At 50.6% G+C, this 25919-nt stretch overlaps 1 protein-coding gene across 10 annotated transcripts in view; it reads right to left on the reverse strand.

The window, feature by feature from the left end:
* Positions 1-25919, reverse strand: part of SCN5A (sodium voltage-gated channel alpha subunit 5) — a 103134-nt gene that overhangs the window by 43675 nt on the left and 33540 nt on the right. For 5 of the 10 annotated variants that reach the window (XM_078354661.1, XM_035277750.3, XM_035277748.3 and 2 more), the window contains 9 exons: positions 23839-23930; positions 19690-19920; positions 18115-18178; positions 16664-16805; positions 15954-16151; positions 13811-13990; positions 12792-13163; positions 8075-8207; positions 6928-7166 (listed from right to left, as the gene is read on the reverse strand). In XM_078354661.1, the coding sequence (XP_078210787.1) occupies positions 6928-7166; positions 8075-8207; positions 12792-13163; positions 13811-13990; positions 15954-16151; positions 16664-16805; positions 18115-18178; positions 19690-19920; positions 23839-23930 (1651 nt within the window). Of the gene's footprint in view, positions 1-6927; positions 7167-8074; positions 8208-12791; positions 13164-13810; positions 13991-15953; positions 16152-16663; positions 16806-18114; positions 18179-19689; positions 19921-23610; positions 23703-23838; positions 23931-25919 lie in introns of all 10 variants that reach the window. The other 5 variants (XM_078354660.1, XM_035277747.3, XM_078354659.1 and 2 more) reach the window with 1 other exon arrangement.

The raw sequence follows: 25919 nt of genomic DNA on the forward strand, positions 1-25919 counted from the left end.
TGCTGTCACTGGTTTAGCCATTTCCCTGTAATAGTTATCCCTTTTTCCCTATTAGAAACATTGCCCAGAAATATCCTTTTACGTGCTTGTTTTAAAAGAACCTGTCTAATTCTTTTCTTAGGAAAGATTTCTGGAGATGAAACTGTGTAGTCAATGAACGTTTTTAGAGATTCTGACACATACTGATAATGGTCCCCAGAGAAAGGTTTTAACCAATTCCATGAGCTGCCTGGGAGTAGCTATGCAAATACTGCGCATTCCATTCCCATTACCTTTTCTAATCCAACAGGGCACTCTTCTTTCATTGGACATTTCTTTTAATTTTTGTACATCTTATTAGATGAAATTTCTCATTCATATCCTTTGCTGTTAATTGCTCTATTAAGGTGTTTGCTTTTTTGTATGGTTTATAAATGTATTTTACATATTAAGGATATTACCCGTTGTCTACTGACACTGCTTGTATTGTCACAATTTTCCTGACTTGTCATTTACCTTTATTGTATTTGTTTAAATTTTAAAATATTTCAGGATATATACTTTGTATAGGATAATAAAATGATTACCTGTGCCCCCACCACCAAACTCAAATGAATAGCATTCTGCCATATTGGTTTCAAGTCCTGTTTTCTTTTTCCTTACCAAAAAACAAAACAACAACAGCAAAGACTTAAATAGCATTTGATATATGCCAGGCCCTGTTCTAGTGTTTTACATATATTACATCATGTAACCCTCACAATAGCCCTATGAGATATGCAATGTTTATTATCCCCATTTTACAGGTAGGGAAACTGAGATACAAAGGAGTTAAACCAGTAATTCAAACGATGGTTTCCTCCATGAATTCTTACCCATCATGTGCCATCACAGATAAACCAGGAGTCACCCAGAGTACTATAATCACTGCAAGGTAATCACTATCCCAAATTTGATGTTTATCATTTCTACACATTTTTACATTTTTAATGTATATAATGACAACACATAGTATTTTCGTGTTTTTTTTTTGAGATGGAGTTTCGCTCTTGTTACCCAGGCTGGAGTGCAATGGCGCGATCTCGGCTCACTGCAACCTCCGCCCCCTGGGTTCAGGCAATTCTCCTGCCTCAGCCTCCTGAGTAGCTGGGATTACAGGCACGTGCCACTGTGCCCAGCTAATTTTTTGTAGTTTTTTTTTTTAGTAGAGATGGGGTTTCACCATGTTGACCAGGATGGTCTCGATCTGCCGACCTCGTGATCCACCCGCCTCGGCCTCCCAAAGTGCTGGGACTACAGGCTTGAGCCACGTATTGTTTAGCTTTATGTAAATGGGCCATGCTGTATACAACCTCTTTCAGGTTCTTTTCATTCTTAACTTCAGAGGTTTATTGGCACATGTATATGTATTCATTCTAATTGTGTACAGTATTTCATTGTGTGAGTATACCACATTTATCCACTTTATAAATTCATGGATGGACATTTATGTTGATTCCAATTTCCCCTATGACTTAAAATACTGTAAATAACTTTCTTGTTCATGTTTCCTCATACAGATGTGTGAGGTTTCTTAAGTATATATATGTGTGTGTGTGTGTGTGTGTGTACCTATATATTTAAGATACTTAATATACATTATATATATATACATATATACCTTAAAGATATATAAGATAGTGCTGTGAATTGAGTTGCAGGGTACACAGTATACATCTGTGATTTACCAGATATTGTTCAATTGCTCCCCAAAATGGTTGTACCAGATTCACACTCTGACAAGCTGTGCGTTCCCACTGTTCCACCTCCTGGTCAACACACAGAAGTCTATTTCTGATTCTGTTAGGATAAGAAAAAGTATTTCAATGTTGCTTTAATTTCCATTCCTCTGTTTCTCCTCATTTGTTTATAACCATCTGAATTTCCTCTTTCGTGATTTGCTTGTCATTTCCTTTGTCCATGATTGTGGTTCTGTTTTTATTATTTTATCACTGTCCCTCTTTTCCTATTGATGTGCAAATCTTCAGTGTTGTCTGGATTCCATATCTTTCTAGTTAAATACTTATAATATCAATTTCCAGTTTGTGGTAGTGATTTCAGTTTGCAGTATCCCTTGTTTTACAGAGACGATAAATTTTAACAATTTATAATTTAGCAATCTTTTCTTTCATGATATAAGCTTTTTGGATTGTTGAAGGCCTTCCCAATCCTAAGATCTTAAAGCCTTTTTTCCTGTTTTCATTCCAAAAAGCTTTAAAGTTTTGTTTTATCACATTAGGTGTTAAGTCCAATTCCCCTATGTCTAATTGGTGAATATGATGTGAGGTAGGGATCTAAACTGATTTTCTTCCATGTAGATATTCTCCCAACATCATTTATTGAATGAGTCCTGTCCTTCCCCTATGGATTATTTTATTTCATTTTATTTATTTATTTTTTTGAGACAGAGTCTCACTCTGTTGCCCAGTCTGGAGTGCAGTGGTGCGATCTTGGCTCACTGTAACCTCTGCCTCCCGGGTTCAAGCAATTCTCCTGCCTCAGCTCCTCAGTAGCTGGGACTACAGGTGCATGCTACCATGCCTGGGTAATTTTTGTATTTTTAGTACAGATAGGCTTTCATCATGTTGGCCAGGCTGGTCTCGAACTCCTGACCTCAGGTGATCTGCCCACCTTGGCCTCCCAAAATGCTGGGATTACAGGCATGAGCCACCACACGCAGGCTTTTCCTACTGATTTATAATGCCATCTCTGTTATTTATCAAGTCACAGAATATGGATTGTTCTATTTCTGTGGTCTCAATTCTATAGCACAATCTGTTTTTCCATCCCTGCACCGATACTATAATATTTTTAGCTTTATAAGATATCTTAACTACTATGGTAAATCCCCCACCTTAGTCCTTAATTTATCTTGATCTGTTTTACTTTTCCACATGAGTTTTAGGATTATCTTGTCAAGTTCCATTAAAAAAATTATTGAGATTTTGATTGGAATTACATTAAACTTATAGATTAATTTGGGAAGAACTGGTATCGCTACAATGTTCACACTTTCATTCATGAAAATGGCACATCTCTCCACTTGTGTGTCTTATGTTTTTTGGTAGTTTCATAATTTTTTCATATGAAATTTGTGCACCTTTTGTTATATTTATTACTAAATTTCTCATAGTTTTTATTGTGATTATAAGCGATAACTTTAAATATTTATTTTCTCCCATCGATTGCGGATAATGACTAGGAACACTGTTATACTGAGGCCGTACGCTGTATTGTGGAACTCTCATGTTAGTTCTAAGAGCCTCTCTGGATTTTCTCAGATGATGTATATAGACAACAACATTATCTGGAAAATCATGTCAGATATGTTTTTCCTCCTTCTTTCTTCTGTTTCTCCTCTTCATCTCTCTACATTACATTCTAGAAAACTTTATTAGATCTAAATTTGCAATCATTTAATTATCTTCCCAACTGGATTAACATGCTATTTGATGGGTACCTTGAAATTTTAATCTCAGTGGCTATATTTTTATTTCTAGAGATCTGGCTCTTTTCCAAAGTTGTATTATTTTCTTATATTTCAAATCCCTTCTTTTATGTCCTTAGTTATTATAAACATTTTTTTTTCCAGCAGGGTCTTGCTCTATCACCCAGGCTGAAGTGCAGTAGTATGATCTCAGCTCACTGCAATCTTGGCCCTGTGAAGGAACCAAGTGATCCTCCCACCTCAGCCTTCCAAGTAGCTAGGACCACAGGTGCACACCTGGCTATTTTTTGTATTTTTAGTAGACACAGGGTCTTGTCATGTTGCCCAGCTGGTCTCAAATTCCCGAGCTCAAGCAATCTGCCTGCCCTGGCCTCCCAATGTGCTGGGATTACAGGTATGAGGAACCATGCCTGGCCAATGATGAACATTTTTATCATCTCTATTAAGCACTTCTACTATGTGACACTTTTAAGGGGTAGCCTGATTGTGTGTGCACGTGTGTGTGTGTCTGCTGACTCTTCCTCATGGTGGAATATTTCCTTCTGTGTTTTATATGTGGGGAATCCAGCTTGACCTGGACTAAAGGCGTGTCCTTCCGGAGAAGTTCTGTTCCCTTTTAGGGGCCCCAAGACATCATCCTATGATCACTTTCTAGGTTAATGTTTTAGATACCGGTTCCAGGACTACTCAGGTGTAACTCTGAAACCCAAGTCTGTATAAGGCCAAATCCACAGTCACAAGCCTTCCAGGGTTCACTTTTTTCCTTTCCAGCCGTGGAGACAGGGCTTCTTTATAATTTCCCAGGGTCTGTGTGTAGGTTTTTTTTTGGTTCACCGTTTTTCTGAATGTATGGTCATATTCTTACGGGGCTACTCAGTTTCCACTCCTACTCACGCTATCCCAAGGTTGAGTGTCTTACCTCTACGTGCCCATTAAAACCCAAGCCTCTAGATTATACAAATCAACACCTCCCCACCCCACCCAGGGCAACTACAGAACCATTTTACATGTTTACTGCCATGGTTTTTCAGCCTCTTTTTGTTTATGGCACTTGGGGTTTCTGTTACAGTAGCCCCTTCTTATCTATGGAGGACACATTCCAGCAAGACTCCTGGTGAGTGCCTGAAACAATGGATAACCTGAGTCCTGTATATACTATGCCTTTTCCTAAACCTACATGCCTCTGATAAAGTTGGATTTATAAATTGGGCACAATAAGAGATTAGCAACTTCTCTTTGGCATATATTTGGCTTCTCTTTGGTACACCTGTATTGCCAGCCATTATTAAGTAAATAAGGGTTACCTGAACACAAGTACTGTGATACCACAAGGGTCTATCTGATAACAGAAATAGCTAGTGACTAATGGGCAGGCTGCATACAGAGCCTGGCTGGGCTGAATACAGGGACAATTCATGTCCCCGGACAGAATGGAGCAGGATGGTGTGAGATTTCATCAGAATACTCAAAGCAACGTGCCATTTAAAACAAATGAATTGTTTATTTCTGGAATTTTCTATTTAATATTTTCACATCACAGGTGACTGTGGGTAACTGAAATCATGGAAAACAAAATTGTGGATAAGAGGAACTACTGTACTTTCTTATGCACTTAGCTATTAATTCAAAGAGTGTTTGCTGTATTTTAAATTGTTTATTAATAGGAGACTTCAGATTTTCTTGTCCAGAATGTGGCTGGAGACACAAGTTTCATTTGCCTTTTACCTTTATTTGTGTGATGGGCTAAAAAGTTAGTCAAATCTGTCGATCTTCTCCCTTATGGAATTTGTCTTCAGAGACACGTTAGAAAGGCTTTTCCCATACTGATTATTTACTCATGCTTATTTCTATGGTTTTATTTCTTAACACTTAATATTTAAACTACCTAGACTACATTAAGTGCAATAAAATCAAAACCTTACATACTAGCAATAAAGCTATTCAAACAGAACAGAATATAGCTGGAACCTGTTATCAGTAATTCAATGACAAGTTTAATATAACTGCAGTTCAGCCACAACTTGCTGACCCGGTGAAGCCACCAGTGCTAGTCTCACACCTACTGCTCAGTCCAACCCAATCGTCACAACCTGATAAAACCACACTCAACTGAAACCCTGGACGACCACCATCTGAAGACCATCCAAGAGTGCCATAAGACTTCTACAGACTGAGATAGAGCATTCCCCTCTGTTTACATAGAGAAGGAAAGAAAAGTAAAATTATAGCAAGCGGACTCAAATTGGTGGAAAAATCTGAATGGGCCCTGCAGAGAACTATCTGGAGTCCTGGGTTTGGAAAGTAAGAAGAAAAGAAAATCCTCATACCCCACAGTGTGAGAGACGTGCCTATGGGGGTCACGAGAACAGCTGGGCCTGAGACAGGCTGGGTCTGCAGTAAGAGCGAGCTTAGATGAAACGGGGCCAGAATGCCCCCTACCACCCCATACCAACCTCAATGATGATCTCAGAAGTTCCTTTTGAGGCCAGTGGGCTCATGGCAGCTCTGTCCTAGGATCTGCTAAAGATGTGCTGACTCTGTTTGCCTGGACTGATCCAATATGGCCCTGTCCCTGGGAGTTGAGAGATGCCCAACTCTGCCCCTGCCGTGTCACCCCTCCTGTCTCTGGGCCTTGGTTTCCCCCTCTGTACAGTAAAGAGGGAGGACTTGATTTGGTCTCGGAAGAAATCAGAATTAGAACCCAGACGTTCTGACTTCCGGGAGGAGTCTAACGACAAGCACAGCACAGCTATCATTTCTTCTGAGAGCGTGCTGTCTGTCTGTCTGCGAGCCAAGCATGTCATACACATTATCTTATTCAGTCCTCATCCTGTGAGGTTGACATTGTCATACTGATTTCACATTTATTGAATTCAACAAATATTTATTGAGCCAATTACTGAGTAAATTGCTTGAGATCAGCTAGTTAGTAAGACCTGAGTCAGAATTCAAATCTGGCTCTGCCTGATTTACTTACTACACCCAGTTATCCATGTACCACTCGCTCCCTCCTTCCCTCCCTCCCTCCCTCCCTCCTTCCCTCCTTCCCTCCTTCTATCCAACCATCCATCCACAATTTCCCCCTTCCAACCACACTGATGCTAGCTCCGTTCATAAGAGAACTACCTCCTTCTGCACACACGCTCCTCCATCTACAGATTACAGAATTTCAGGTCTCCACACATTTCAGGTTTACCCCAACTCACTTTTGTTTTCTAGCCTCTGGGCAACTGCATGCACTTTTCACTCTACCCTCCCACTCCACATCTACATTCCTCAGCTCCTTAGAAGCCAACTCAGATTCCCTCCCTTCTCCAAGGCGTCTTCCACAATGATTTCCACCCTCAAAAGATCCTTCTGTGTGCAGGATCCCTTCTCCCTCACCCATGAAGGCTGTGCCAGCTGCCCGAGAACCTCCTGCCAGGATGCCCATTTGAGAGCCGGCAGCAGGTGGCCCTTACCAGGTTTCCGACCTGCAGCATGTCCTCGAATTCACTCGTCATGTTGTAGTGCTCCAGCGCCATGAAGAGTGTGTTGAGCACGATGCACATGGTGATGGTGAGGTCGGCGAACGGGTCCGTGACCACGAACTTCACTCCCTGCTTGACGGATATCCACAGCGGGCAGCACTCCCAGATCAGGAAGCGCTGGGCGAAGCGGTTCCAGCACGGCGGACACTTGCGCTGAGACTCCTCCAGCTCTGAGGAGACAGCCAGTGAGTTGGTTTGGTTCTGTCGACCGAGCCGCATGTATCTGGAATACCTTCCAGGAAAGATCTGTGACTTGCTCTAGGAGATGACAGGGCTGCTATGTGACAGCAGGACAGTGGGGGCAGGGGAGGCTGAGGGAATGGGTGGCCTGTGTCCTAGCTCATTAGTCTAGAAATATGAGAGAAAGGGTCATCGGGACAGGAAGCCAAGATGGAGGTGGGGAAAACAGGGACATCAGGGCAAATGTGCACTCGCTCGACAGCGGACCCGCAGAGACCTGGGGATCTTCAGGGGAGGACAGGCTGAAAACGATGAGACAATAATGGGGACAGGCAAGTTCAGACACAAGGACACCTGCGACAGAATGGGAGGGACAGACGTGGACATCTGGGATGTGTCAGGATAAAGGGAGGGGGTGCCAAGGACAGGCTGGAAAAGATGAGAATCCCTCCGGGACAGGAGGGAACACCGGGATGGGGGTGCAAGTTCAGACTAGACAGGTGTGAAGTTGCCCATGGTGGGAATGGCTGGAATAGTGTGAACTAGATATGGGAATAGCTTAGAACAGGCACGGGTGTGTTCAGGACAGGATGGTTCTAGACAGACGTGGTTATAGATGGGAGATGGTGGAATGGGACTGATAAGTGCCTAGGACAGGTCACATGTGGGAGTGTTGGAGGGAAACACAGACATGGTAACTCCCAGGGAAGAACAAGCTGAAACAGATGAAAAGACATGTGAGGACAGGCAGGGCTGCGCAGGACAGAGAAGGCTGGGACAGTGTGGGGATACCCAAGGCAGGCCAAGTCCAATGGCAGATGCCTGGGTCAGGCTGGGATAAAGGTGAGGGCACCTGCAGCAGAAGCGGGGAGTGTTTAAATGTCCTGGGGGTGCTGACCTTCCAGTGCGCTGGTGAGGACACTGACTGCGCTGAGGGCCCGCTGCCGTGCTTCTGGCTCCTCGAAGCCATCTACACACGGAGCCTGAGGGGTCAGCATCCGGGGCCCGCCTGGCTCCTCCGATGGCGTGGTCTGAGTGCAATCAGGAGATTTGCGTCAGCCTGGGGAAATGGGGAAAGGGGTCCTGCCCCCAGCTCTAGTCCTGCTGGACCTGGGGTGGCCAGTCCAGACTCAGGCTGGGGATGCCACAGGGATAGGATGCAGGTCTTGATGGGACACTGAATGCTGGGCTTCTCTATTCCCAACTCCCTCCCAGTTAACAGCTCCCTCCCCACTCCTGCCAATCACTGTCTCCTTCATTCTCCTTTCTTCTTCACTGCCTCTCATCAGCAGTGATTCCTGAGTGTGGTCAGGAAGCTGCACATCTCATAGGGCCTCCCTGAGCCAGATGCTGTCATACACATTAGTACACGCAAAAATGATGTGGAAGTCTTAATTGACCACAAGCTTCCTAGAGTCAAGAGCAGAAAGAAGCTGAAAAAAACAAAAACCTAACATGTTCTAAGAGGATGCTAATAGAAGGACAAGGTGCAATGCTTCCACGTGGCTGGTGGGAGGCTGTGTCTTCTGGGGAGGCAGTTAGGCTGGATTTACCAAGAAAAGTTTAAATTGGCCCTCCAAGTCCTCACCTAGCAATCTAACTTCATAAATAATTACACACGTGCATCAAAAATACACATAAAGGATGTTCATTGCAGCACTGTTCCTAATACCATAAGAACAGAAAACAACCAATCAATAGCAACCATATTAAAATCAATTACAGACACACTCCAAGCCTGGGCTCAGATCGACTACAAAGAGAACGAGGCAGTTCTGTGTATGCTCCCATGGGAACATCTCCAAGACAAACAGTTTGATGAAAAAAACAAGAAAAAGATCTGGAAAATGCATGCCAAATAATTAAGGTGGACATATCTGGGGAACGGGACTGTGGGGGAGGGGAAGAGAGGGAGGCGTTCCCTCTCCACTTCATGTGCTTCTGCACCGGGGGTTTGTTTTCATCATGCATGCACCATTTCTATCAGTAAAAAACCTGAGGTCTGGAGACAGCCCTGGTGAAGAGAGGTGGCAGGCAGGCATTCTCCAGACTTACCTGGAGCCTCCCACAAAACCAAGGAGGGCCCATAAAGTCTTCACTTCAGCAGGGCTCTGCATGACCACAGCCCAGGTGCCAAGCTGTTCAGCATGCAAGACTGTAATCTTTGTAGGGCAGAGGGAAGATGGGTCTAGACTACCCAGGGTAGAAGAAACAGGGTGTGGGGTGGTACCAGATAGATCTGGGCTCAAGTTAAGGACATCCTGGCCATCAGTAGGACTGCTCTGAAATGTTGCCTAGGGAGGTAGTGAGCTCCCAGTGATGGAAGTATTCAAGTGGAGGCCCCCGAGAGGGCAGAGGTGGCTGGTGCAATGGTACTGCCCCAGGTCCAATGCAACCATAAATTTAGCCAGCTTAAGTCACAAGCATGTCTTACATTTTTCCAACCTCTCCCCTCCTTTGCCATCTGTGACGGTTTGGTTATCCCTTAGCACATATGCACTCTCTTTCCCTTCCCACCAGGGCTGAATTAAACTTCCGTGTCCCGGGCATGAACAACTTGCTTTGGACAACAGAATATTAGTGAACATGCTGTGAACAGAAACCTCAGCTGGGCTAGTGCAGTTTATCTTGCTCTTGTGCTCCAGGAACCCTCCATGAAAAGAGCTTTCCAGATAGCTGTCACCCTTTCAGCCTGGGCCTCAGAACAAAGACTCGCGGAGCAGCCCTGAGCCTAACTTACAACATGGAACCAAGCCCAGCCAGCATGCAGTCTGAAGCAGGGCTGCCCAGCTAACCTAACCTACATGGGCCACATTGTAGCCAACCTGCAGATGAATGAGCATGAGAATAAAGTCTTGTTGCTAGAGATTGACTTCTGGGGTAGTCTGTTACACAGCACTACTGTGACAACAGCTGACTAATACACCATCTTAGTCCAGTGGTCAGCATCTCTCTTCCCAAACCCTGCAACAGTCTCCTAACTGGCTTCTTGTCACTCTAGTCCCTCGATTCTCTGCATAGTAGGAAGGGATTCCTTTACAAAGTAAATCAGATAATGTCACACCTCTGTTCAACAACTCCTTCTACCCTACTGCTCCCCCTCTTACTCAAAGTATATCCAAACTTTTCTATGATCTACAAGGTCCTGCACAGCCCAAGTCCTAACTCATGAAACTCATTTTAATGTTTGTACCACACGTGGCCCTATTAGCCCCTCTCACCCCTTGGATGTGTCCCCCTCAGGGGCTTTGCACTTGCTACTCCCTCTGCCTGAATGCTATTCCTCTACATTTTAGGGCTGGCTCCCTACAATCTTTTGCCTGTCAATTTTAACTTACCTCCTCAGGAAGGCCTTTCCCGGGTATTCTAAAAGCCTCATCCCCATCCTCCTCTTAGCAACTTTCCATCACATGACTTACTACTACCTGAAAGTACTGACTAGTTTACTGTTTTCCCAACTATGGTATAAACTCCGAGGGGAACAGGGATCTCGTCTTCTCCGTTCCCTGCTATAACCCTGGAGTCTCAGCACTGCCTGGCATTCCACATGGCAGGCTGGCACTAGATAAATACTGGTTGGATAGGTAAATTCTTGGGAATCCATCAGAACGCTTGGGTTAGAGTTCCAGCTCTGGTCCTAACTTGCTAGGTGACCACAGGGAATGTGGAGGGAGAAGAGGAATGGATCTTCAGTGTGCTGCTTCTACCTTTATCTGGCCTTCTGGAAACAGGCACTCTCATACAAGCAGAGGGCTAAGTCAGTCTTCAGCCCCTCCCCCCATCCTTATTGACTAGGCACCCACAGTGAGCCCAACACGGTGCTTTGTTTTCAGACTAGAACCCCCCAGAAACGTCTCACTGGGGTCCCAGTGGAAACACAGAAGGCACTCCCAGGGGCCTGCAGCCTGCTAATCTCTTTGACTTTTCAAATGTCTCCATCTTGGTCTGTTAATTCCTTTAACTTTGCAAATGACCCTGTCTTGGCCTGCTAATCCCTTTAAGGTTACAAATGGGCCCCACAGAAGTGAGAATGGGTGAAGTCAGGATTCCTGGTAATGAAGTGCTTGAACTTGGATTCCTCCCGACATGTGCAGTACAATGAGATGATTTTCTCCTTAATGAGATTAGGAAATTCTGTTAGCGCTCCCGGTTGCTGACCTAATTCCATGAGGCTGAGGCTCCAGGGCTGAACCTGCCTGGAAGCTAGACACCCCACCCCTCAGATGGGCCAGGGCCTCCCCAGCTCTATCTAGAGCTGTGGTCTGTCCCAAGGGGTGCCCAGTTTCCTTCCCTTCACACTGCACTCCAGAGGAGTGTGGGGCGCGGGCATTCTGCAGTGTGCCCCAGGAGCCTGACTCCTTCCTGCTCCCTAATACCAATGACAGATCATACTAATGACTCCAACATGAGGCAAGAACGGGTCTCAGCACTGGACCTAGTGCACTCTTTCAGTTCTCACCACAGCCCACTGGCATATTGTTTATTTCCACTTTACAATAAACAATAGGTGAGGAAATTGAGGCACAAAGAGATTAATTAATCTGTACCAAGTCCCACAGATTAAGTAAGAGTCTGAGTGGCACAAAAGAAGCCATGTGGCTGGGAGCCCGGCATCTTCAGGCCGTCCTCCACCTTCCCGGTCAAGCCTCCCGTCCATTCTAGCTTCCTCTCCAAGTGCACCCTGCAGACCACACATTCAGCTTTTTCCTGGGTGGGCTTCTCTGGTCACTGTGTTGGGGGCCCAGGGTCAGCAAGGACACCTGATGGCTGATTGGGCAGCCGTCGGTCTGTCATAGGATTGACTAAGTGACCGATTGGCCTTTCGTGATCTGGCCAGTCCCTTCCTATCACCTTTGTAACAGTAACTGCGGTTTTTCTCCCCTTCGCTCCCTCTGTTCCAGCCACACTGACCTCATGGCATCTCCTCCAACAGGCTAGGCAGACTTCTGCCTTGGGGCCTTCACTCTTGCTGTCCCTTGTGCCTGGAACAGGCTTCTCCAGATGATGGTAATGATGGCCTTACTAGTTGTGACATATTTAACTGTGATCCTTCTTTATCACCATGACACACAATATAGACATTTTTTCTTTTTTTTTTTTGAGACAGAGTCTCACTCTGTTGCCCAGGCTGAAGGGCAGTGGCGTGATCTTGGCTCACTGCAACCTCTGCTGCCTGAGTTCAAGTGATTCTCCTGCCTCAGCCTCCCAAGTAGCTGGGATTACAGGCACACGCCTCCATGACCTGCTAATTTTTGCATTTTTAGTAGAGATGGGGTTTCACCATGTTTGCCAGGCTGGTCTCGAACTCCTGACCTCAAGTGATCTGCCCACCTTGGCCTCCCAAAGTGCTGGGATTACAGGTGTGAGCCACTGCGCCTGGCTTTCTTTTGATTTTTGTCTCTCTGTCCCCATTAGCATGGATACTCTATGAGGGCAGAGATTTTTCTGTAGGTTTATGTACCCAGAACCCAGTACACAATAGACGCTCATGTGCAGTCTGCTGTGTGCTGGGCTCTGGGTGCATAAACCTACAGAAAGTAGTTTTGGACTTGGCACTGGTGATCAGTTTGGGAGACCAGACCTACCCTGGCACCTGCATCTCGGGGCTGGCTCACCGTGTCTAGGGGGTGCTCTAGCATCACAGGGCGGAGGAGATGGCTTCCTGGGGACGTGGCCTCTGGGTCACCTGCCCCCAGCAAGGAGACCACCCCGTTGCAGTCCACAGTGCTGTTCTTTTTGCCATTGAGGGCGTGGCCAGGAGCTGCTGTTCCAGGACTGGGCTGTCCCTGGGCACCAGTCCGGCGCAGGGGCCAGGGCACCAGCAGTGATGTGTGGTGGCTCTCGCTCTCCCCCGCTGTGCTGTTTTCATCATCTGCAAAATCTGTTTCGGAGCCTAGATCTCGCCGGCGAAAGGTGAAAATGCTCCCGCGGCTGGAACGTGGCTTCATAGACGTCCTGCTGAGGCCGTGGGTGAGGCTGAGATGATTCTGAGGGCAGGAGGAGAGGGGACATGACCACGACAGCTCTTCATGTGCTCTCAATCTGTCTTCTGTGCCATTGGCCTCGGCTAACTTCCCGGAGCATTGAGGGCTGTGTTGGCCACATGGGAACTGGGTGGGTTGGGCTGGGGGTATTTGGAAGAGGGGATGTGGGGTGAGAGATAATCCTGTATTTTCTGGGATCGCTAGTCACATCAAGTCTACGTCTCTGGAGCTGGGAGCCTGAAGCTTATATGGGCTTGGAGGTAGAGCTCAGGCTGGGCAAGGGAGAAGGAGGCAGGAAGGCTCTTGGCCTTAGCAGGACTTCGGGCACTTGGCATGGCCCCTTGCTCTTAGGGGCATGTCCTTGGACACCTACCACCCATACCATGTGGCCTTGTCTCCCAACCCCAGCCCCAGTGCTGGGATGCTAGCCTCAGGTTGGGGATATCATAACACCCAAACCTACCCTATCCCTCTATGCAGAGCTCCCCTACTCTAAGAAAGGCCATGGGAAATAGGAAGGGCTGGGAGGGGGCTCAAGGCTGCTCTCTTTGGGGAACAACCATGGGGGCTGTGACTGTACAGGAGTCTAGCATGGTGTACTTTTAGTGCCAGACCCACCCTGGAAAAGCCAGAACCATAGCTGGGATTACCACTGCTCTGGGACCATCTTCTGAGTCAGACTTGGGCAGCCTGTCCTCCCCACACTCCTCAGTTCCTGAAGACATCCGTTTTCTCCTCTTGCTTCTTCTTTCATGGATGGTTACTGGGGCCAAAGGGGACATCTCCAAGGAGCTACGGGACACGGTGTCCACACCCCTGATGGTGAGGGCCTGGAAGAATAGAGAAAGAGATGTTTCCATCACTGAGACTTTGTGCTGCCTCAGGCTCAGGCAGGCCAGGCAACTCTCAGTGACTGGTTTTCCCTATCAGTAGGTGATCTTGCACACCTACTCCAAAATGAGGACATTATGGCGATAAACTCAGACAGACCAGAATGCTTTGGTAAAGACCAAGATCCAGGAGGGAAGACAGGAGTGGCTGAAGTGGGCAGCCTTAGAAGAGGGGCATGTGTGGAACAGAAGGGAGGTGGGTGTAAATGAACAGAGAAGTGGCTAGAACCAGAGGGCAGAGGCTCTTCTAGAAGGTTTAGCCAGCCGAAAGTGTATTGGAAGATGTGGTGAGGGGTAGTGAGAAGAACAAGTGGATGCCCACATCCTGCCTTGTAATAGCTCACTCTGTAGCCAGCCTCTAGGTTCCACCAAGGCAGGGACTGTGGGTGGCCAGGACAGCATTGTCAGTGCTTATTTTCTGAGACAGCTTTGTTCTCTGACATTGGACCTTCTTCACTGGACCCCAGCAGAAGGCATCCCTTGACCAGAATAAACTATGTCCATGGACACATGGATCTCTTATCCAGCATGCACTATGCTCACAGGAACCATCTTTACCCAGGAGCTACCACCCAGCAGGTACCATTTTTACCTGGTTGGCACCACCTTTACCTGGAAGACGTGATGACCATAGGTAACAAGTTTACTTAGCACAAGCCACACTCATAGGACCCACCTTACCCAGCAGACGTCACTTTTACCTAGCAGGCCCCTCAGCAACAGGCACAGCTTAACCCAGCAGCTTCCAAATTTTTACTCAGCAGATACCACATTCACAGGAAATACCTTTACCCAGCAGGCACCAGCTTTACCCAGCGTGTACCACACCCACAGGCAGCAGCTTTACCCAGCATGCACCATGCCCACAGGTACCAGCCTTACCCAGCATGTACTACGCCCACAGGTATCAGCTTTACCCAGCATGCACCACACCCACAGGCACCAGGTTTACCCAGCATGCAACACACCCACAGACACCAGCTTTACTCAGCATGCACCACACCCACAGGCACCAGCTTTACCCAGCATGCACCATGCCCACAGGTACCAGCCTTATCCAGCATGCACCATGCCCACAGGTACCAGCCTTACCCAGCATGCACCATGCCCACAGGTACCAGCCTTACCCAGCATGCACCATGCCCACAGGTACTAGCCTTACCCAGCATGCACCATGCCCACAGGTACTAACTTTACCCAGCATGCACCACGCCCACAGGCACCAGCTTTACCCAGCATGCACCATGCCCACAGGTACCAGCCTTACCCAGCATGCACCATGCCCACAGGTACTAGTCTTACCCAGCATGCACCATGCCCACAGGTACTAACTTTACCCAGCATGCACCACACCCACAGGCACCAGGTTTACCCAGCATGCAACACACCCACAGACACCAGCTTTACTCAGCATGCACCACACCCACAGGCACCAGCTTTACCCAGCATGCACCACGCCCACAGGTACCAGCCTTACCCAGCATGCACCATGCCCACAGGTACCAGCCTTACCCAACATGCACCATGCCCACAGGTACTAGCCTTACCCAGCATGCACCATGCCCACAGGTACTAGCCTTACCCAGCATGCACCATGCCCACAGGTACTAACTTTACCCAGCATGCACCACACCCACAGGCACCAGCTTTACCCAGCATGCACCATGCCCACAGGTACTAGCCTTACCCAGCATGCACCATGCCCACAGGTACTAACTTTACCCAGCATGCACCACACCCACAGGCACCAGTTTTACCCAGCATGCATCACACCCACAGACACCAGCTTTACCCAGCATGCACCATGCCCACAGGTACCAGCTTTACCCAGCAATTACCCTGCCTATAGGCACCCATAATCAGGTGAGGGCTTGGGAGCTCCTTAGTGGCACCGCTCACCCACCTCGTGTTCTTTCTTGAGCATCTCCATGGCCTCCTGGAAGCGCTTTTCCTTTTCCTCGGTCTCAGCGATGGTGGCTTGGTTTTGCTCCTCATAGGCCATGGCAACCACGGCCAGGATCAGGTTCACCAGGTAGAAGGAGCCCAGAAAGATGACAAGCATGAAGAAGATCATGTAGATCTTCCCTGCGGACCTGAGGGTCTGGGGGAGCAAAGGGGCAGATGTCACCCTCGCTGGGGCCTCTTCTGGGTTATGACATTCCCAAGTCACCTAGTCTAGTTGTGCCAGGGGTGCAAAGAGCCACAGCCTAGGGAGGAGGGTAGAGCATGTCCCACCTAAAGAGAGAGACATGTGTTGACCTGCAGAGGAGAATGACCTGCACACAGCAGGGCCACATCCCACCCAAGAAGGGAGGCAGAATGTCACACTCGGGGGATGCCATGCCCACAGAGGGAGATTACTCCATCCTACAGAGAGGAAGAGTGTCTTCACAGAGTGAGAGCATCCTATATAAAGGGACTGGTACTTCCTCACCAGCCAAAAGAAAGTTTCTTTGCTTGATGATCCCTTCTCCCTCAGAAGCAAGGGTCCTTGTCCCCTGTCCCCTCCAAAGCTCTCACCAGTGGGGAGGCTGCTGGGGCCACATCTGGCTAGTCAGCTGTGTAGCCTGGACCTGGAGCCCATACCTCCTGTCCCTCTAGGCACACACGCACCTGCTGATAGAGGCGCTCCCAGCAGTCCTGCGTCATCAGGCGGAAGAGCGCAAGAAAGGCCCAGGCAAAGGAATCGAAGCTGGTGTAGCCATGGTCAGGGTTCTCGCCTGCCTTTAGGCACCGGTAGCCCTCAGGACACGTCCTGCAGCCACACGCAGAGACTTTGTTCCATGCATTCAGGGGTCTGCTGCCCTTGAGACCCTTGCTGGGCCAGACTTATCTCCCTGGGCAACCCGGTGTATGCCCCACCGCTCTGCGCAGCTGAGCTGTAAAACCTAGTGCCACACTGCTGGGCCCTGCCTCCGTGACTGTGCTGTGCCTCCCACTGGGACACCATCTTCCTCTTTACCTATCTGTACTCTGCCAGGCCTAAATCAAACTCCCTTCTGCCCATATGACACTCCATCCTCAGCTGCTATCAAGTTGCCTCTCCCCGCAGAGGGGAAGCACACAGGCCTGGCTCATGTCTCTTCCTCTGCCCGTCTACCCCATGAAGAGCTGTGTACAGCACGGGCACAGGGGAGAGCAGGGTTGGGGAGAGCAGTGAGCCCTGGCCGAGTTGAACAGGATAAGCCCAGGGCAAAGGCAGGGCCCTGGGGTTGAGAAATGATTTTGGAGGGGAGGGGCTGGGGCTCGGCCATGTCAGGAGCCCATTTGCACATCGGTGCACACAGACACTGATTCAGGGAGGCAGATCCACGTTCACCGAACTGAGGTGATAGCCTCTCCCAAAGGGGAAATGCTGGTCTGGGGTCACATGTGCGTGTGCATGTGCGTGTGTGAGACACACACACACGAGGGACTTAGTAAGCGGATGGATACAGCCAAGGGACCTCTGTGTCTTGCTAATGCCCCAAGATCCTCCAGACAATGTCTTCGTGACAGGAAGGAGGCAGCACACTCAGTACTTCTCCCATGAGGTAACCCCCTGTGACCCCTTCTTGACACCGCATGGCACTGTCACACTGATCTGGACCCAGGTGTGCACAGGGCCTGGAAGCTGCACGTGGCTACTGGGCATCTCGAGGAAAGTCCAGGCTGCTAGGGAAAGCATGTTCCCTCCTCCAAGGCACAGAGCAGCAGTGAGGGAGGGAAGACGGGAGCTGGAGGGAGCAGTTCTGGGGGAGCTTCTGGAAGGGAATGGAGCTGGGGGTGGGCTGGTGTCGGGGTTTTGCAAGGCATCCCAAGCTATCCCCCAGTCCCGGCCCAGAGCCAGGGCCCCGTCAGCTCTCCCTGCAGCTCTGCCCCGACTCTCTCCAGCAGCTATCTCCTCTGCTGGGGGCAGGGTGGGGAAGCTGGCAGGGTCCCGGCAGGGAAGGGAGACAAAAGGAGGGCTCAGGGCATAATATGTCCCTGGGCTCAGGCATAAATAGAAAATACAGTCAGTTGTGCAAACACCAGGAGACTCCCCTGGCAGGACAAGGAGACCCGGGGTGGGGGGGGTCACATACCCGGCGTCAGAGCTGTTCCCACACAGCAACACGTCGGAGGTGCCGTTCTTGAGCAGGTAATTTTCTGTAAGAGAAACATGATGACGGCGAGGGGCGCTCTGGCCAAAGTTCCCACCTTGCATCCAGGCTTTGGGGAGGTGGAGACCTCACTAATGGTCTTCCTTCTTCTCGGCGCCTGCCCTGCCCCTGCCCTCTGCCTGGCCAGGCTTGAGACAACTCCGGCTGGTCCTCTGGCCTTCCTCCTGCTCCTCTGCAGACATCCTGCTGCCAGTGCCCCATGCTCTCAGAAGACACGGGAAGCTCTGGGCAGGGCTTCAGCTGTCCCCACAGGAAGCTTCTACACCCTACCCGAAACCACTCAGGGGGCCCGCCAAGGCCAGGAGGCAAGAGTCTGCGCAGAGTCCCAGCTCGGCTGCGAGTCACTGCGGGGCCTTGGCCGGCTCCTGCACAGCTCTGTATTCACTTCCATCACACGAAATGGTGGAAGTGACGCCTGCCATAGTCACCATGGCAGCACTGTGGTCTGTTTGGATGGGGCTGGGACTGCAGCAGACAGGACAGCCCACACTGTCCTCTTCTTTCTGCGGCTGTCATCAGTCCCAACACTCACTGTCTCCCGGCTTTGTCTTAGGCAACGGTTGTCAAAGCATGGTCCTTGAACCAGCATCATCAGCATCAACAGGGAACTGCTTAGAAATGCAACTTCCCAACTGCCACCCAGACCTCCTGACTCAGAAACTCCAGAGGTGGGGCCCAACAGGCTGTTTTCCAGAGCGCTCTCGGTGATTCAGGAGCACACGGAAGTCTCAGCACTACCGCTATAAGGCCATTGCTGAACCCCTCATTAGGTTTCTATGTTCCTTTTTCCAAAGTGGAGTCTGGTGCATGGAAGAGGCCCTAACTTCAGAATGGCCCTCACGGTCATCCTGGCCCAGGTCATGTGGCCTGGAATCTGGCCTTGTGCCAGCATGTGCCATGAAGCAGACCAATGGCTCTAGTCAAGAGTGGTGCTGGCCGTCAGCCTGGAGCACGGGGGTGTGAGCCATGGAGCAGGGAAACATTGGAGGGACTCACACACCTTGGCACAATCACTGGGCTTGCTCCAACCCTCTTGCAGGGTTCTGGGGTACATGTATATGGAATTAGCATCCTAGCAAGGAACACTGATGTCAACCAGGAAATCTCCATGCCAGGTAGGTGGGGTTTCAGTCTGAAGCCAACTACCCCGGCTCTGTGTCCCTTCTCTTAAGTTGACACTCTGTGGCAGGGTTGTCACCTTGCCATTGTAACACTCTGGGGTCCGTCCCATCTCCCAGTGCTGCAGCTGCTGTCCCCCCATATTCCCCTCCACCTAACTCCATCCTTCATGCTCTTCAAGCATCGCCTCCCCATCTAGCCCGAGAAGTCACAAGGCAGGCCCCAGGTGTGCTCCGTCTGTCCTCGGTCTGAGTCTCTGGGGGATGAGGCAGGGCTTGAACAGCCCTGGAGGCCTGCCCTCTGGTGACGCCTGTGTGGGAGGCGCCCCCGCCCTGCTGGTCTCGCAAAGCCTTCCCCAGCTGTAGAGCGAGTCCGCACCTGGGTCACTGAGGTAGAGGTCCAGGGATTCCCAGACCGAGCCATCGGCCTCCACGGAGCCGTTGGTGCCATTAAGCGCGGTGAAGTTGCGGACGCACTTGTGCCTTAGGTTGCCCATGAAGAGCTGCAGGCCGATGAGGGCGAAGACGCTGAGGCAGAAGACCGTGAGGACCATCACATCAGCCAGCTTCTTCACGGACTGGATCAGGGCCCCCACAATGGTCTTCAGGCCTGGGGAAGGCAAGGACAAGCTCCATGTCACTCGGGCACAAAGCTCTGTGCTCCACTGGTGGGGGCCGGGCCAGAGGTGAGCTGGGCTGGAGCCAGAGTGGGCAACCAGAGGTGGGGACAGAATAAGGGAGGCTACTGGGCTTTGGGATCCAAGCCCCACTTTCCTCAGCAGCTGAGATTGTGTCCTGACATCCCTAGGCAAGAGTCTGGGCTGGCCTTGTATTTCCAGAGGGCCCCTGCTCCTCCTTGCTCTCCACCAGCCAAATATATGGCAGGGATGTAGAAAGTGCTGTTTCCTTGAGAAAACACACACTCAGAGCATGTCCCCCTCTGGCTGGTCTCAAGGCATGCCAGGCCTACTGCTTTGAATGGAGACCACGGAAAAGGGGATGGAGACAATGGAGGGGCCTCAGCCTCAATCCTGAGCTGGGGAGAAACAGAGCCATCCATGCTAGGAGGTCCTCCTGCCCCACTGCTGGGGCTGGCTCTCTTTGATGCCCAGGGAGTGTGGATTGTTTGGCGGAAATTAGGGGCGCAGGGTCTGGCTGGGTGGGGGCTGGGGGCTGTGGTCAGGTGTGTGCTGGGGGCTGTGGGTGAGGGTCTGGCAGGGTCCTGGTGGGTGATGTCTAAGGGGCCTGCGCTGGCTCGGGCCGGCCTTTAGGGAAGAAGGTTCAGGAGCAGGGCTGACCTGCGTTGCATCTTCCCACTTGCCCCGTCCCTCTAGGACCGCCCCCCGCCCCATCCATCACATTCCCCACAGCTGAGAGGCTGTGATCCGTTAGTTGCACGGCCCAGCTCCCTGCAGAAGCCAGCACCACACAGCGAATGACAGAAAAGCACATGTAGACACCAGTCTTGCCCTTAGCGACTGTCCTAGGACAAGTGCAAGCAGAGCATGGGGAATGAGGGGCTCCTCTGCCAGCTGCAGGGCCTTGCCCCTCATGTCCCTGTCCAAGCGGCCAGATCTCAGGTTAAGCTCCATCCAACCACTGTCCAGCCGGTTAATGTATTAGGAGCACCTGTGGCTTCTGTGCCTGCTGCTGGGCCTGTGACCCACAGGCAGGGAGGCCATGGTGAGTGAGCAAACACAAGATGGGGAGAGGATGCCCTCCCCATGGTGCCACTGACGCTGCTGCCTGCCCAGGGCTCAGAGGCACTCTGAGCCTCCTTGTGGAAATCGTCCTGGCAGATGTTGGCAACTGCCTGGGCAGTGGGGGTCTGGGCCCACAGTAGTGGTAGTGGTGGAATTCACAGCTCTTCGTGGTCCAGAGCTCCTTATCCATAGCAGAGCTTCCTGTACTCTTTGGTGGGTTTACTGGGCCTGGAGACCTGCATGTCTCGAGGGGAACAGAGTGAGGACTGACGGACAGCAGCTCGAGTACCCAAACTGGCCTCTGCCTCAGTTTTAGGATAAAGTCTCTTTGGGCTGAAATATCCCGTTCAAGACCAACAAAGCACCCCCGACCTGCTCTGTGGAGACAGTGGCCAAGGGTAACTACCCCTTTGAACATTTCTCATACTGATGATATGAAAATCATCACTTCACTTCTCCAACGAAACTGCAGGATTCTTTCAGAAAAGACCCAGGAAGGCATGGGCCCCAGGAGACCGACTGGGAAGTCCTCCTGCTACCGAATTACCAGGCTGGGTGGAAGAGCCCTTGGAAACCACCAACTCTGATTTCACTCTCATTTTATGGAAAAGAGACTGAGTCTAGAGAGAACTAGGGCTATTTAAGACTCAGCTCAGAGGACACCTCCTCCCGAGAGGCTTCCATAATGCTGACCATGGCACTTTTCTAACGGCCGCTTTCAGAGCCTGCTGTCTCATCAGGCTGCTGGCAGCTTTGAAGAGTTCCCACGGAGCCAGGCTGAGACTGGTGGGCTTCTCCTTTTCCCCAGGACCGAGAAATATTTCCCTTTGTAAATCTTTCTTACAAAACATACCAGGAACATGCCCTGAGTCCTGTGGTCAGTGTGTTCGTCTACTGTGGTGGGTGTGTGCCTGTGAGGCTGTGCAGGGCCCTAGAGGACAGAGCGTGTGGGCTCCGACTCCATGTGTGCCTTGGCCATGATGTCTGTCTCCATGCAGGTGGCTCCATGGGAGACAGCGGGGAGACTGCCCCCTTGCTACTGGCCCTTAGCAGGGGTCTGGGCCACTTGTGGGAGCCCTAGGGGAGATGTGGCCCTTATGGACATACAATAGTGGGTTAGGAGGCCAGAAAGCTCAGCATGAACACGGCATAACTGGGGGCTCCTCTGACAAGATAACTAGCCCTACCAGGGGGAGTCCGGACTCCTTGGGGGAGACGATAGCTCAAAGCAGGCCACAGGCCTGGAAGCCACAAAGTTCCACATCAGGAGTGGATGTAGCCATGTGGTTCAACCGATCCTCCCTTCTGCTCTCACACCTCCCCAGAATGACGGCATGCAGCTTATTTCCACCTGCCTTCTTATTTATTTATTTTTTTTGAGACAGAGTCTTCCCAGGCTGAAGTATAGCGGTGTGATCTTGGCACACTGCAACCGCTACCTCCCGGGCTGAAACAATTCTCCTGCCTCAGCTTCCCAAGTAGCTGGGATTACAGGAGTGTGCCACCATGCCAAACTAATTTTTATATTTTTAGTAGAGATGGGCTTTCACCATGTTGGCCAGGCTGGTCTTGAACTCCTGACCTCAGGTGATCTGCCTACCTCGGCCTCCTAAAGTGCTGAGATTACAGGTGTGAGCCACCATGCCCGGCCGAGCTGCCTTCTTAAAAGAAGCAACTTCCCCAGTTTTAAGTGTGGCTGCCTTCGGAAAAGACTCCAGGCAGGAACCTCTGGGCACTGCCCCTCCAGAGGAAGTTCCTCCAAACAGGAGGAGCTCTGAGTGTGGGGAAGCGGAATTCAAACTTAGGATAGGAAGGTCGCCCAGGTGGAACTCAGCTTCAGCACGGGCACATCACACAACCAGGCTCAGAAATCAGTCTTTTCAGAGCTTTCCTGGATGGACAAACGGAACAGTTTCTAGAGAGGCCCTCTGGGCTTAAGAGATTCCCCAGGTGCAATTGCCAACATCTGCCAAGGAGAATTTCTTCCTGAGGTTACCATGCGTGGTTTGCTAAACCTCTACCGCACACCAAGGCCCAATGGCGCCTGTCCACAGAGCACGCTTTGCTTCATAAACGGGGCTGGGGCCCTGGCCCTGCTCATCCCACCAGACGGGGCACAAGGCAGGCCGAGGCCTTCAGTCATCGAAGACTGTGCCAGAGTTTTCCTTTTACATTCCGGGTGTGTTTGGGGGTGCCCTCAAACACATTTCTTTTGGCTTCCTCATCAGAAGCTGACATTTCGGGCTGAAGCGATTCATGTGAAATCTTTTAGCTATTCAAATAGCTGAGTGTGGTTTGGAAAAGCAGTCCATTATCTTGGAAAACCTTTGGTTCAATGTAGGCCCCGCCTGGGGTGCTCTGTGCCCCCTGGTGTCTGTGAGAGTGGGCTTTGCTAGGGTGGGCAGCCTGAAGCCCATTCTGAGGCACCAGGGGGACAGGCAGGTCCATTGCCAATAGCCCCTGCCACCTGAGCCCTGGGAAAGGTATTCTGGTGACAGGCACAGTCGAAGGGCCTTCTGGAGGGTTGCCTTGGCTCCCAGGAGGCTGGGAAGGCCCAGGCGTATCCCTCCAGCCTTGGCGTTTAACCCGATTTTCACCTGAAATGACTGATATAGTTTTCAGGGCCCGGAGGACTCGGAAGGTGCGTAAGGCTGAGACATTGCCCAGGTCCACAAATTCAGTTGTGTATCTGTAACAAGGGAAATTCACACACGAGACAATGACAACACGCCAATAGGAGACACACGGTCAGAGGAGAGGGGTGGGGAAGACAGAGAGAGAGTCACTTGTAGCTGAGATCTGAGAGGCAAACCTGGGCATCTTACCTGGGATAACTGAAATAGTTTTTAGAGCTCTCAGGACTCTGAAAGTTCGAAGAGCCGACAAATTGCCTAGTTTTATATTTTCTGATACATACCTGCAGAATCAAACCACAGTTATTGGGAATTACAAAGCAGAAGCTCTACCTGCCCTCCCCGACCAGCCCTCTCCTGTGGCCCCTCCCACCAAGCAGGGGTTGGGGCAGTGCTGGCATAGCCCAGGGCCTCCCTCAGGTTTTCCTCTGGATTTCAATCCTCCTAACACGGGACTTCAGCTTGAGTGCCACACAGCAAGCTTCCAGGTGGCTCTCTTGGTGACAGTGCCATGGAAAACCAGTGCCAGGAGGCAGCTGCTCTGCCACTCTCCATACCACTGAGGCCCATGACATGCAGTCACATGTGGGGTCTGGGGCTGGGGACACATCAGAGTGAAAGGGAAGCCTGTTTTCCAGGAGGCTCAGGTCAGCTGATACAGGAAGAAAGGGTGTTTCTGCTCCTAGTTTCTGTCCACATCTTCTGTGGTCTGTGATCAGCTTGTGCCTGGCTCAGAAGTCCTTGAAGTCATGAGGTGGAGGTAGCCTGAATACTCATTGAAAAAAACCAGAGTTCCCAAGACAGAGGCACTGGAAGATGGGAAGAGAGGTCGCCTGAATATCTGTTCTTCAACTACTCATGGGCAAGGAGCAACCCAAGAAGACAAAGGGACAGGATGAGGAGCCCCAAGGCGGTAGAGCGCCTCCCACACAGGTCCACCAGCCCACCCCCAGACCCTTGGTATCTTCCAGGGATGGCCCTGGGTCTCCACTGGAGGAGTGGCCTTCAGAGGTGCGATGCCCTCCCTGGGGTCTGTGCCACTTGGGTCTGAGTAGGCTCAGCAGGGTGAGTGGCTGTGGGTCCCCTCCTGGAGCTCAGACAGCTGCCGATCTGTGGCCTCCACAGGAATGGGAGGAAGAAGGTGGTCTCCGGGGGTCAGGGATCTGCACAAGCAGAGCATGATGACATGCAGTAGATGGGCCACATGACCATGAGGACCATGGCCGGTGTGTGACCAAGGCCATCGGGACAGTGGCAAGTAACTTGTGACATTTAATCAAAGGTTTTGCATCCAGGGTGTCTGACATTTAACCGAAGGTGTCTGGTGTTTAGCAAAGGACATTGGTCTCTGGATGTCTGATGTTTAACCAAGTGTGTCTGACGCAGGTGTCTGAGTGACGTCAGACACAGGATGCCAGCCCCGTGGCTCTGGGAGAGTGTGAGGGTGGGCTGGCGCTGCCACCAGACTCACTCTGCCGGGTGATCTGGACCTCCAGATCTGGACCTTCCTGACTGCTCCCAGCTTTCCAGTTCCCCATCAGGCTTTGGATACCTACAGGAAAGAACTTGGCCAGCTGAGTCAAGGGGCTTAGTGCCCTGAGGTCCGCAGATCTGGCTGTAACTGACCCTGGGCTGACACTAGCTTTTTCTATATCCACTGGAGGAGCCCCTCCGTCTTCACCTGGCCCTATGTGCCACGCTGATCTCTCCTTACAAAGCCCTACACAGATGGGGCGTCAGCAGACACATTGCCAGAGCTTGCTTTCCTCTGGTGACACCAGACCCTTTCTGTGGTGTGGTTTCCATTCTGCTTCCTGTATGGATTTCAGCATGTCCATCTTCTCCAGTGTGGCAGTCAGATGCAGTCCCATCATGTGCTGGGGAGCAGAAGTCACTGTGCTTGTTCTGGCCCATATACACCTGTTAATTTGATCCAAGGTCCTCTCAACTTCTGAGAGCTATTCCATTCTCCATGATGGCTCAGACCCTCAGGCCTCCGTCCCACATTCTTCTCTTGGTCTCTATCCAGAAATGGTGCTGCCACAGGACTTTCTGGCTGGGCCTGGGATATTGCTGACGTGTCCATCCCATGGAAACCACGGCTCTGGCCAGCCAGAGGCACTGGGCCCCTTTTTCGGCTGCTAGTCTACTGAGTGGCCGGGAAAGGCAGCTCCCCTTGCCCAGGATACTGGCTTCAAGGCTGTCTCTTCCAGTTTCAGGGCATAAGTGGAATAGTGTGCAGGTCAGAGAGGGAACCAACCGTCATTGCTTCC

Source organism: Callithrix jacchus, chromosome 17 (genome assembly GCF_049354715.1).
Source record: "Callithrix jacchus isolate 240 chromosome 17, calJac240_pri, whole genome shotgun sequence".
Taxonomy (NCBI): Eukaryota; Metazoa; Chordata; class Mammalia; order Primates; family Cebidae; genus Callithrix; species Callithrix jacchus.